At 45.3% G+C, this 13,564-nt stretch overlaps 1 protein-coding gene across 1 annotated transcript in view; it reads right to left on the bottom strand.

Moving 5' to 3' along the window:
• Positions 1–9,575: 9,575 nt before the first annotated feature.
• Positions 9,576–13,564, bottom strand: part of Smc1a (structural maintenance of chromosomes 1A) — a 42,955-nt gene continuing 38,966 nt past the window's right edge. The window contains exons 20-25 of the mRNA XM_008849688.2: positions 12,508–12,664; positions 12,081–12,235; positions 11,803–11,954; positions 10,752–10,821; positions 10,415–10,525; positions 9,576–10,043 (exon numbers count right to left, since the gene is read on the bottom strand). Coding sequence (XP_008847910.1) covers positions 9,960–10,043; positions 10,415–10,525; positions 10,752–10,821; positions 11,803–11,954; positions 12,081–12,235; positions 12,508–12,664 — 729 coding nt within the window. The 3' untranslated portion in view covers positions 9,576–9,959. The remainder of the gene's footprint in view (positions 10,044–10,414; positions 10,526–10,751; positions 10,822–11,802; positions 11,955–12,080; positions 12,236–12,507; positions 12,665–13,564) is intronic.

Below are 13,564 nucleotides of genomic sequence, written 5' to 3'. Positions count from 1 at the left end.
GAATTTCTTTTGTAGTTTCTGATTCTTGTGTGAGACTCAAGCCTTCAAGTTTAGGTCTGCTTCTTTTTGTGAACTTTTTGTGTCTTTGTGGTTTACTTTAGGGTATGAAAGGCTCATTCATCTAAGCTTTCAGTTCTCTCTTTTGATTTTATATTTGAGTGGCCGGATTGCTTTTGTCTTCAGGAGTTCCCACAGAGGCCCAAGTCAGATGAGGATCAGATGCTCTCAGGCTTTCTCCTAAGGTCTGGATCCCTCCAGGAACGATTTTGGCCTCAGGAATTTGGGGGTTGGACTGGCCTGGGAGCGGGGCCCAGGAAAGATGCTGGTCTAGGGCAGCTGGTGGCCGTGCCACTCAGAGATGCAAAGGAAGATGGGGGTGGGAAGCAGACCCAAGGGCTCCTGGGAACTGCACTGAGGAGCTGGGTTGATCTGGATGCAAAGGATCAGCAAGAGGAAAGGTCAGCCCAGGGTCCAGGAAAGAGGCTGGAGGGTTGTGCAGGTCCAGGGAAGCAGAGGGAGGTGACGGCGGGGCCAGGCCCAGAATGCCCCTGGGGACCAGAGAAGGAACTGAGTTGGTCTGGATGCAAAGGATCAGGAAGCAGTGGTGGTTCCCCAGGGGTCTGGGGCGCCAAGACAAGGAATGGGACAGGACCCAGGCTAGGAGAGACAGGCAGGGGAGATGGGAGGGTGAATGAGGCTGGGGGATTCAAGGCCCGGAGGGCGGGACTTACCCTGGAGAGGCCTGTGGGTTGTGCAGGCCCAGGGAAGCAGAGCTCTTCCATGTTCTTAACTCTGCTAGGCAGCTTCTCATGTTCTCAACTCCCTTCATAGATGGTAAACCAACTGCTATTTCAAGATCCAGTGGAAGTAAACCATCCTCTAAAGTCTTTCTTGAGTAATTCCTCCACCTAAGGGAGAACCATCCAGTGCTCTCTATACACTCACTTTGCCCCCTCTAGGTTTCTGTTACATCATCTGCTAAACTTAGTGCATTTACTGGAGCCGCTAATTACAGTGTGAATTCCTGGAGGCCAGGGAGTATATGTTATACTCAGAATCTAGTACAGGGCCTGACATGCAGAAAAGATAGAAAACTGATGTGAGTAAATACGGGAAAGAACAAATGAGCAAATGCTTATATTAACGCATAGACTGAAATGTGAAAAATGAATTAGATGAATGAGAAAAATAAATCAACAAGTAAATGGGTGAAGAGTTCATGTGCCAGTGAGGGCATGAAAGGCGATTACCATCTCTCTGTCTCATATCAAACCCACCAGGAAGAACCTCCTTCTTTACACATAAACTGCACTCCAGTTTTAGATAAGAGGAAAAAGACACAGAGGTTAGTGATGGGTATTTATTGAAGCATTCACAGGAAAATAATGAAAACAGCCACACAGGCAGCCTCATGGAGCAAGCTTGAAAATGGCTCATGTTCCAAAGCAGTTCTAGAGCCTGACTTGTCTTGTCACCCCCTCAGTTGCAGGCGTCTGTTGCTCCTTTTTCTAGTGCTTCCCAAAATGGTGACTCAACTACTTTCTGGCTGTATTTATACTCCTCCTACTGCTACTGACTAACTTCTTTCTGCTCCCCTTGTCACTAGCCCATGGTTTTTGCTGCTTCACAGCTTCTAGGCTATTTGACTCATGCCACTTGGTGGCTCTTGGGACTCGAGCTTCTGTTAATCCACAACTTCTCCAGTGGGCTCCTCTTTGTCTTCTAACTCATGCTGCCTCTCCCAGTTCTGGTACTTGTACCATGTAGCTCACGCTCCTTTGGAGCTCTTGCAGTCTCATGACTTCTGCTGCCTCACAGATCTTGTGTATCCCAGCCTTCTGCTGCTTCATGGCTCTTACATAAGCAGTTTTGTCTCATGGCTCCTGCTTCATGGCTTCTGCATCCTGTGGCCCAATGATCTTGTGATACAAGTATCTCATGGTTTCTTTTTTCAAAGATTTTGTTTTAAAATTATTTTTTAAAAATATTTTATTATTTTTTATTTTATGGGTATGAGTGTATTGCCTGCATGTGTGTAAGTGTACCTTGCAATGTCCTCAGAGGACAGAAGGCATCATATCCCCTGGAACTGGAGTTACAGACTGTTGTTAGCTACCACGTGGGTAATGGAAATTGAACCTGGGTCCTCTGCAAGAGCAGCCAGTGCTCTTAACTGCTGAGCCATCTCTCCAGCCTCAGATTTATTTTTATGTGAGTGTGAGTGTATTTATGTGTACCATATGTGTGCCTGGTGCCCACAGAGGCCAGAAGAGGGTGTCAGATCCTATAGAACTGGAGTTACAGACAGTTGTTAGCCACCATGTGAGTGCTGGGAACCGAACCTGAGTCCTCTGCAAGAGCAGCCAGTGCTCTCAACTGCCGAGCCATCTCTCCAGCCCCATGATTTATCATTTCTACAGATCTTTGCTCTCAATGTCTAGTTTTTTGCCTCACTGAATTCTAATTCCTTCTAAATACCTCACAAATTATCCTTCCTGAAATATCTCTTTCATACATTTGCCATTAGGCACATACCACCTGCATAAGGTGGAATTTCCACAAGGTAGAATCCTTATGTCAGTCCACTCAGCAGGCTCCCAACCAGGCTAGAGATCGGCTACCTTGATTCAGATACTATAGCAATGGAGTCATCTGTGGTCAGCCTTGTGAAGTCACATGGTAGAAAGCATGGCAACATGTCCAAGAAACCCCTTAGAAGGGGCTGTGAGTATGGCAAGTTTGTTGTTCGGCCTGTCCACACATCAACCTTCAAGGCTCAACCTAATTCTTTCTTCTCGCTTAACCACCTTTACTTATCCTGATATACAATGAATCAGGTCAACATCAAGGCCACAGTGATGTGGAAAGAGAATCAGGTTTCCAGTTCTGGCTCCAGTTCTTCCTAGAAGTGGGACCTTTGGAAAGTTAATTTCCTTCCAAGGGCCTTAGGAGTTGGGCAGTTTCTAAGTTCTCCTACAGGCTTGACATACTGGGCATCTCTTTATGTTACTGGATAAGGGATATATGTCATACCTGGGAAAGTCCTCAAAAACATTTCTTGGTGGGAAGAGGTATTTAGAGTCTGGCTTAGAAGAGCTGCAATGCACATAGGAGATGCTCAGCCAAAATTTATTGAACTGGATAGATAAATCAGTGACTGGGGTATGGAGGAACTATGCAGTATAATGAATGTTTAACTTCAGGGGGAATTTCCAAGTGCTGAGGAAGCTAAAAGAGGATTCTGATTCGAGAAAATTGAGAGAAAAGACAACTGGGTAGAAATATGGCTGTCCAACTCCTCTTCATCTCCCCTCCCCCCCTCCCCTTGTTTTTTGGTCTTTTTGAGACAGGGTCTCCCTGTAGCCATAGCTGGCCTGGAATAGACCAGGCTGACCTGGATCTCACAGAAATCCACCTGTCTCTGCCTCCCCAGTGCTGGAATTAAAGGCATGCAACTTCAAAAGCCTTCTTTTGACAGGGTCTCACTATGCAGCCCAGGCTGACCTGGAACTCAAAAGATCCACCCACTTCTGCCTCCCAAGTGCCAGAATTAAACGCATGTACCACTATACCTGGACATTCTTGTCTCTTAAAATTTCCTAATCACCATCTCCATCTTCTTCCTCACTAACACACACTCATTCATGCATTCAGAAATCTTAACACATACCTGTTTTCTATCAGGCACTGCTTTTGGGGGGGGGTTGTTTGACATGGGGCCGCACAATGTAGCCCTGGCTGACCCTTGTGCCTGGTATATTTGAAAAATAAGCAAACTTGCGTAAAATGTTTGCTAACCAGGAAACTGCAGCCATAGGTACATGGAACATCAACATATAACCCAATCCATTTCCACCTGGACTGACCTGTCAGAAATGGGTTAAAGTCTTTGGATCTGGAGTATCCTTTGCTTTAAGCTGGTTTTATAGCCTCCCCGCTTCCTCCTCCTCCCTAGTCTTCAAGCTATGGTCTCCAAATCTACAGCAGACCTGTCATTTGATGACCAAGCACTTGAGGTTCTGAGGGCTGTCCCCACTTGCTGAAATGGAATGTTTAGAGGCTGGAGTCTGTAAATGGTCCATTTCCTGTGTAGTAAGTATAGGAACTACAATGTCTCCTGAGTCCAAACTCTAGCCAGGCACTTAAAACTCTTCATTTGGTCCCTGACTACCTCAATTTCTCTTGCTGCTCTTCCCTCTCCCAGCAATCTTTATGCTTCAGTGTTCCTTAATTGCTTTGTTTTTTGGCTTCCAAGTCTTTGTGCATAGCACTGCTACTGCCTGGAGTTTCCTACTACTTCAATTAGCGAATTCCTACCAGTCTCACAAGTCTCAGTTCAGGTATTACCCCATGGGCTGGAAAATGCCTTTCTTGAATCTCTATTAGACGTCCTTTCTATGCTTAATGGCTGGTGTTATGAATTGGCTCCCAACTAGACAGTGAACTATGCAAAGGTAGGATAAAGATTTGACTCATAATGAATGCCTGGCATAGTGTCATGCACCTTTAATCCCAGCCCTCCAGAGGCAGAGGCAGGTGGAACTCTGAGATCAAGGCCACTCTGGTTCACATCGTGACTTCTAGGTGGGCTGTGACTAGACAGAACCTGTCAGAAAAAAAAAAAACCAAAAAGATTTCCAGAATGAAGTGTCCAACTACTGTGGAGTACTCAATTCTTTAGATCAAGGTCTTGGACCAAATATAAAGGGAGTCAAACCTAGCTTTTCCTAACAACACACAGGGATTCTACTTGGATCCAACACTGTGGTATCCACCTGCAAGCATAGCCTTCACTGATACATTGCCTCGCAATGACGTGGAACACACTAGAGCAAGGAGGAAGAATCAAGGAGATCTAAGTAGAAGTCTAAGCTCTGTCTCGAAACCACTGGAATCTCACCTCCCTGGAGCCCAAGGATTTAAGTCTTTGACACTCCTTTGAAGCACCTGTGTTCCCGTGTTGCCAGAGCCATAGTCCAAGGAATCTCATGTGATCCTTTCTCTTTTTTTGGTCTTTTTGAGACAGGGTCTCCCTGTAGCACCAGCTGGCCTGGAACTATGTAGACCATGCTGGCCTCGAACTGACAGAGATCCACCTGCCTCTGCCTCTGCCTCCTGAGTGCTGGGACTAATGGCATGCATCACCATACCTGGCTCATGTAATCCTTTCTATCCCATAAGGGGTTAGTTATCTAGGTTATTATCCACACCTACTGAATCATATTTCCAGAGGTGGGACCAGAAAAATTTATTTTTTAATTATTTTAATGCGTGTTATGCCTGCATGTAAGTGCATCCATGTCGTGCACCGTGTGGGTCCTGGGATTTGAACCTGGGTCTTCTGCAAGAACAGAACAGTCAGCGCTCTTAACCACTGAGCCATCCTCCAGCCCCAGAGCTATTTGAGACAGTCTCCCTGTTGCCCCTGCTGGCCTGGAAATCACTATGTAGACCAGGCCGGCCTTAACTCACTATGTAGACCAGGCTGGCCTTGAACTCACAGAGCTCCACCTGCCTCTGCCTCCCGAGTGCTGGGATCAAAGGTGTAAGCCATCACACCTGGCTCAGAGCAATTTATTTATTTAAACTTGACATGGCCCCTCCCTCCCCTCCAACACCTCCCATAAGGGGTACTCCAATTGCCTCACCCTGCATCCCTGTTCGGCATGGAAGAAGCCAGAGAGCAATTTATTTTTAAAGAGCTCCATATCTTTTGGATGTGGGGGTGCAGCAGGGTGCTGCTTTTCATCATAAGCCCTTCATATATATATGGCTTTGATCTTTAAAAAACAGAAAATAATGGAAAATGCAGTGGAATGAATTGGAAGACCTGGGTTCAATCTTTGTGTTATCTGAGTCATTTAACCTTTTGGGCTTACCAGTTTTGTCACCTTTAAGGCAGAGAGAATAGCAATTGCTACCTTTTAAAAAATATTTTACTTATTATTTTTATTTTATGTGTATGAATGTATTGTCTGCATGTATGTAAGCGTACCCATGCCGTGCAATGCCGTGGAGGTCAGAAGAGGGCTTCGGATTCCCCTGGAACTGGAGTTAAGGACGGTTCATAGCCGCCATGTGGGTGCTGAGAATCGAACCCGGATCCTCTGCAAAAGCAGTCAGTGAGCCATCTCTCCAGCCCCAGCAACTGCTACCTTTAAGAAGCTTGGGGTGCTGGGGGTGGGATAGATGGATCAACAGTTAAGAGCATATACTTCTCTTATATTGGACCTGAGCTTAATTCTCAGTACCCATATTGTGTGGCTCAAAATCAAGTGTAACTCCAGCTCCAGGGTTGCTGATGCCTCTGGCATTTGTGGGCATTGCCCTCACATGTGCACAGACCCCCACATACACATGTATTTAAAAGTGAGTCTAAAACAAAGCTGGGGTGACATAGACACGTCAACCAAATTGCTTCAAACATATTTAACATTATTTTCCAGTCACTGCTGCAAGGTAGGAATTTTATAATTATTATTATTTTTTTATAAAATGAGGGAACCCAGAGCTCATAAGTGAAGTAATTCAAGTTTCTACAGCTAGGATAGAACTGTGCCAGCATTTGCCAAATGATGGTATGTGTCTTTGGTTGAACATAGACAAACTTCTCTTGTTTAGTTGTGCCTTTTAATATGTATTAGAAAAATCAAGTAATTATCACATCAAACCCGTGACTTCATGATATTACTATTAGAGTAAAATGTGTATAGATAGACCTTCAGATCACCTCAAGAAAGATATTGACTCAACAGTACTGGAAGGCAGTTTAGAAATACTTTTTAGAGGGGCTGAAGAGATGGCTCAGTGGTCAAGAGCACTGGTTGTTCGTTCTTGCAGAAGACCTGGGTTCAGTTCTCAGCACCCACATGATGTTAACAAGCATCCATTAACACCAGTTCTAAGGAATGACACCTTCTTCGGACCTCCATTGGCACTGCATGACATGGGTGCCCTTACATGCATGCAGACAAAATAAAATACATATAATTTGAAAAGAATTATCTATTAGAAACAAATATAGAAAGTCCTAGGCTTCTGTAATTCCTCTTCTAGGAATCAACACAAAGCAAACTTTGACACGCAGAGACAAATTTCACACAGAATAGGGATGCTCCCATGCAGTATTTGTTTTTCTATGTATGGATGTATTGCGTGCATATATGCAAGTGCACCCGTGTTGTGCAATGCCCACGGAGAGCAGAACAGGGCACTGGATCCCTTGGAACTGGAGTTACAGGTGGCTGGCTGTTAGCCGCCATGTGGGTGCTGGGACTTGAACCCAGGTCTTCTGTAAGAACTGTCAGTGCTCTTAACCTCTGAGCCATCTTCAGCACCTCCCTGGCCATGCAGTATTTTATAATGGCAAAAACTGGTCAATGTTCATCATCAGAGAAATGGGAAAGTCAGATGTGGTCGTGATATGAAGGCAATCTACACAGTATTTGAAGGATGCACTGATCTATACATACCAACATGCACAACTCTCAAAAACATTAAGCAATGAAAGCAAGTTGGTACAACTCAGTACCATTTGCATTAGACAACACTTTTAGTGACTTAATATAAGTGTAAAATATTAAAGTCTAGATTGGCAGTACAACAAACAGAACTTAAATAGGGAAGGAAGAGGAGGGGAATGTGGTTGGTAATAGAACAAGGCTATCTTTTTTAATATTTTATTTTTATGTGTGTGTGTTGCCTGGACATAGGTAAGTGCACCCGTGTTGTCCAATACCCGCAAAGGTCAGAAGAGGTTGTTGGATCCCCAGGAACTGGAGTTACGGACAGTTGTTAGCTGCCATGTGGGTGCTGGGATTCGAACCCGGGTCTTCTGCAAAAACAGTCAGTGTTCTTAACCACTGAGCCATCTCTCCAGCCCCTAACAAGGCTATCTTTATCTGTAATGATATATTTTTCTTTAAATACATTTTACTTTTGTGAGTGTATATTTGTATGTATATGGGGGCATATGTGCACTTGTGGGAAGGTGGTTCTCTCCTTGAACCACATAGGTCCTAGGGATCAAAGTCAGATTTTTAGACTTGATAGCAGGTACCTTTACCCACTGAGTCATCTTGTTGGCTCATGAAGTAATTTCTTAAAAAGAGAATGCATCCATGCATTACTTGTGTAATTAGAACTTTTTCTAGGTGGTGCCAGGAATCAAGCCCAGCACCTCACACACTACAAGCACCATCCAGCCTGATTTAACCTTTTTATTCCCCTTGAGACAGGTCTTGGTGCTTATCACAGTAGCCTTTCAATCCTTCTGACTCGGCTTCCCAAGTGTTGGAGTTAAAGGTATGTGCCAGAATGCCCAGTGTGATTTAACTTTGTTTTTGAGAGAGTCTCACTGTATAGCTTTGACTGGACTGGAATTTATCTGTAGACCAGTCTGGCTTTGAATTCCCAGATATCTTCCTGCCTCTGCCTCCCGAGATTTCGGATAAAACAAGTGTGATGTGCTATGTGAATGAGCAAAGGCTGAACCCACTGCAGGGTTACTGTCTCAGCACAGGCATTGTAGCTAACAAGGTTAGTTCCCAAAAGGAATTTTCATATTGGGCTGACATGTGGCCTAGGCTACTACTCTTCCTAGTTCCTGACAACCTAGATTGGGGCCCAGGAATCCAGCTATTACACAGACTGAAGATACTGCCTTCCTCAGGCTCTCCACTTATCAGATAAATCATATTAATGCCCTGGAACCTGGTAACCAAAGCACTCAGCATCTCCAAGGTATGGAGGTTCCTTCTGTCCCTCACAGTAAGGGGCAGAATCCCTTGCAGGTCCAGGAATAATAGGGCCTGTATTTAGAGGGGCTGGTGTATAGTGATGCTCCACCCAAGGAAAAGGTCTCCAGTGAAAGTATGACATCCTTAAATTCTATGAGGCACGTATTTTTTTTTTTTTTTTTGGTCTTTTTGAGACAGGGTCTCCCTGTAGCCCCAGCTGTCCTGGAACTCACTATGTAGACCAGGCTGCCCTTGAACTCATAGAGATTCACCTGCCTCTGCCTCCCGAGTGCTGGGATTAAAGGCATGTGCCACCATGCCTGGCCCTAGGCATGTAATTTTTAGCTCCACTTTACAGATGAGAAAACTGAGGCACAGAAAAATAAATGATTTGCTCAACAATGAGTTTGGGATTAAAAAGTAGTACCAAACCAGTAACTGTCTCTCCCCAGAGCCAACCTTCTACTCCCAGTGCCTAAATTTTACCCATTTTTCAAGGCTTGGTTCAAATGTGACCTTTTCCACAAAGCATGGAAGTTATAATCTTCTTCTCAAATTACTTATGACATTTGGCTAACTACAGTTATTTATGAACCTACTGCACTTCTTTACCAGGAAGGTAAGAGATGGTGTCTGATTCAACTCAGTATTTTAAGCACAGAATAGGACAAACAGAGGGTGTTCATTATGTGTCTGAGGAATACACAAGTGAGTACATGAAAGAGAGAATGAAGGCAGCTTAGTGGTGGCCTACAAGTCCTCTAAGGTCCTGCGCACTTTCCCCCATACCTGGGGTGCTGTCATCTTATGCTCTCTTGGAATAAATTCAGCCTAGGCTCCTTCTAAAACAGGTCTCCAGTACCTTTTATTTTGCAAACATAACTACATGCACATAGGTGAACACACATACAACACACATAATCATATATATGGGGGCATGGGGCTCAAGGAATTCATTTTATGGGATGAGATTCAGGAGAGGGGATGGGTAAGTGACCCTATTCAGCTTAGGTCAATACCTCCTTCCAGAGGCCAGGAGGCATTTACGCTCTTGGCTTATCATCACCTTTCTATTCCTCTTCATGCTTGATAGCAGTGCCTAAATTTCATGAGTTCAACAAAACATAGCCAGGAGAGAGGGGAAGGCTGGGAGTCAAATATCTAGAAACTAAGAGAGGGGCAGTTCAGGGATACAGATAGGCCAGGAGAGCAGAACTACTGCTACTGTTCATTTGGGTTGGGGTTGGCATCTGGGTACTTGGTAAGGTCGAAGGTCAGGACTTTGCTGATCACACAGTCCCCTTGCTGACAGAGGAGAGAAAAATAGCAGAAGAAATTATAAGGAGAGAATTAAGAGAAGTCCAGAGCCTAAAGATTAGGGGCTGTAAACCCTTATCTCTACACGTCTACCCAAAGCCCAGGAATGGGCTTGCACTGGATATGAGAGGAAGTGCTCTGTCCCATGTGCCTTCTCACCCTGCCTGCACCTGCACTTTCCCCTTTCTCCCCTGTCTGGCCACCTCTGCCAGAACAGGCTGGCTATGCCTTCAGGGCACGGATCCAATAAGCCTAGATGGCTTCTCAGGACCCAATACCCTCTACTTCCTCACCCTTCCCCCAACCCCATTGCAGTTCTGTCTTGCTGCCCTGGGGAGTCATTCAGAAACCCACCCTACCTCAGGATACACTCCAATGAGGCTCTCAGCCTTGGTATAGAATTCCTCTTTGAGAGAGATGACAATGGCCTGGAAGTTGCAAGTTGACTGCTCCTTGATGTAATTTGCCACCTGTGGGAGGGGTCACAGGGCTCAAGACATAACATTCACATTTTTAACTCACAACTAGTATGTAATGGGGGGGGCACCAGAGAAGGCTACAGATTATTAAAGCATGGATGACCCTAGGCCCAGCCTCCTGGGCACATAGAATAGGGACCAGGAATGGCTAGGGCATCATCAGGAACTACTTTCTGAAACAACCCTGATGTGAGGGCCTCACTTTTCTTGCACCCACCTTGCCAATATTGGTATTATCCAAGGCAGCATCGATCTCATCCAAGACGAAGAAAGGGGCTGGCTTGTAGCTGGAGGGAAGCAGAAGGTGAGCTGATACTGAGGAGAGTGGCAAGACAGGGTAGGATGGCCCCAGAGCCCAACTTCTCTGCCAATTCATCAGAAACTAAAAAAAGCCAGGCCTTAAAATTAAAGTTTCCTGGGGGAGACAAATATCCTTGGTTCTGGCCTTAAGAAACAAGCTGTCCAGAGGTCTACTTATCCCAGCACAAACCATACTTTGACCCACCCTTCTTGCCTCCACACATGCACAGCCTAGAAGATCTGCTGGGTTCCCTGGCAAACTTCTTTCATGCTTTATCCTCCTACCTATCATTTACCCTTAAAACCCTTCCCTTGCCCTCCCATACCCTCCCCCAGACTGTGTTGGGTGCTCCTCCTCTGTGTATGCATACCACCCACACTCACCCAGTTATAATACTTATTAGCACATTGTCTGTTTATGTGTCTGGCTTCCATTAGTCTGTATGCTCCTCCAGGACAGAGGCCATGTCTGACTCATCTGTCCCCAATCTCTCAAGAGGGTCTGATACAGAGCAGCACTCAAGAAACGCTCACAAATGATGCTGTATAATCAAGCACTAAGTTGTAGGAGTCAAGCGCAAGTAATGCTAGGGTTTAGGAGGGGGAGGTAAGGGTATGTCAGAGGTCAAACAGGGCTTAAGAGGAGAATGAGGAGGTATTAAAAGGTGGAAGGTCAAGCTAGACATGCACAGAAAGAGTATCAGCAACCATTTGAGCAAAAGCTTGAAAGCAGAACTAAATACATGTAGGAGCTAGCAAGGATAGGCTGAGTGAATGAGAGTAAATAGGCAAGACAGGTCCAGAAAAACCAAGGCCAGATGTACTATAGCAGAGAGAGAAACAGGATGCAATCCAGATATCACAATACCTTCATCTTTGCAGATCTCTGTACATCCTTGGACCCCAGAGCCTTTGGTTACCTCAGTTCCTGTCTTTCTACCAACTGCCTTGTGGGGGCAGGACCTTACCTATGGATGGCAAAAAGCAGGGCCAGAGCAGCCACTGTCTTCTCACCCCCTGACAAATTGTCCATAGGCCGGAAACGTTTGCCAGGAGCTACACAATTGTAGTTGATGCCATCCAAGTAGGGTTCTTCAGGATTCTCAGGGCCCAGGAAAGCCTAGAAGGCGGCAAACAGAGTTGGGATCTGGATGTGAGTGTAGATGGGCATGATGATGGCAAGACTAGAGGAAAAGGCAACTGAGGGAGGATGGTAGAGGCTGGTTGATATGGGGCTCTAGCCTACCTGGGCACTGCTGTTACGGGACAGAGCCTTATAGATTTCATCAATGTTGGTAGCCACAGATTCAAAGCAAGCATTGAATCGGTCAAAGCGCTCCTTCTTAATCTGTTCAAATGCCTGCTTGGCCTTCTTTGCTCGCTTTCGTGCTGCCTCAAACTCTGCCAGAAGGAAGAACAGATGATGATCCCTCAGTGCCCTGGGCTCTACCAGGGTTGAAAACCATACAAGAATGACCTGCAAATGACAATTCAAGCAGTGACAACCCACAGATGGAAGAATGCCTGAAGAGGGTCCTACAAGGATCTGTATCCAATGAGTTGGCCACTTCATAGTCTAGGCCAGGAGCTGGACAAACACAATTCAGCATGCCCTTGTCATCCCTTCAGTCTTCTGCCTTCATCTAAAGCCCAGGGAGAAATGCAAAATTTACCATCTGAGGTTTCTTGGAACTTGTCTCGGACACTTTCCAGCTTTTCCATGGCCTTCATGTTGGGGGCAGCAATCCGCTGAAGCACGCTCTGCTGCTCATTCAGCTTTTGCTGCAGTGTGTTCATCTCTTGCTTGATTTCCTCCTCAGCCTGTGCATCCTGCAACCCCCATGCCCAGCAACAGTAAGAATACCTGGCTCCCAAGTCCAGGCCACCTCAGTGATGAGTAAAGCCTGGTATCTGCTCCCAGGCAGAAGAATGTATTCTCCAGTGTGGCTTCTTCCATGAAATCTAACTCATAGCAACTATTCCAACTATGACTACACATTATAGGTTAGTGTACCTTTCTCATCTTCAGCCCTTCTTCCAGGCCCTGCCAACCTAATTGTCTCCGGAAGAGCAGCTAGTGATGCCCCTTTCTGGCTCTTAGCCAGCGCCATCCCAGGGTGACCTTAAAGTCCTGCACAGACTGCTCTGTCTGATAACAAAGGCAACTCATGTTTTCTGCTTAGATCATTATATCTAAGCAAATTCCACTCAATTTTTGTTTTGGACTCTTATAGCTATTGTATTGCGTGTCTGAGCTTATCCCTCTCTGCTACTTTCAGTCAATAACTATATACTAAATATCTACCAAGTGCTAGGCACCGGGCTGTCATTCCCTATGACCTATGGTTCCTGTGTTCAAGAGTTCTGACAGGGGAGTGAGACACAGCTAAGTAAACAATCAGAATACTGTAGGAGGAGTGTAAAGACAGTGACAAGCAGTGTTGAATTAGCAAACAAGAAGAGAACCTAATTCGCACTCTGGAGCTAGGAAAAGCTTCTGAGCATGCGTGTAAGCTAAGGCCTGCAGGAGGAATATGGGAAGATGAAAGAGCAGACACAGTTTTGTATGCAGCTGAGAGCATCACAGGCGAAAGTCTGTGTGTGTGTGTGTGTATTCACCTTATTGAATTAAAAGCAATTTAGGAGTAATACAACCTTAGAAGCCTAAATAAATACATTTTAAAAAGAATTAAAATGGCACCACTACCAATTATGTGCATACATGCATGA

The sequence above is a fragment of the Nannospalax galili genome, unplaced genomic scaffold (assembly GCF_000622305.1).
Source record: "Nannospalax galili isolate Female #2095 unplaced genomic scaffold, S.galili_v1.0 scaffold225, whole genome shotgun sequence".
Lineage (NCBI taxonomy): Eukaryota > Metazoa > Chordata > Mammalia > Rodentia > Spalacidae > Nannospalax > Nannospalax galili.
The sequence above is the reverse complement of the archived record's forward strand: the minus strand, read 5'-3'. Positions and strand labels throughout refer to the sequence as shown.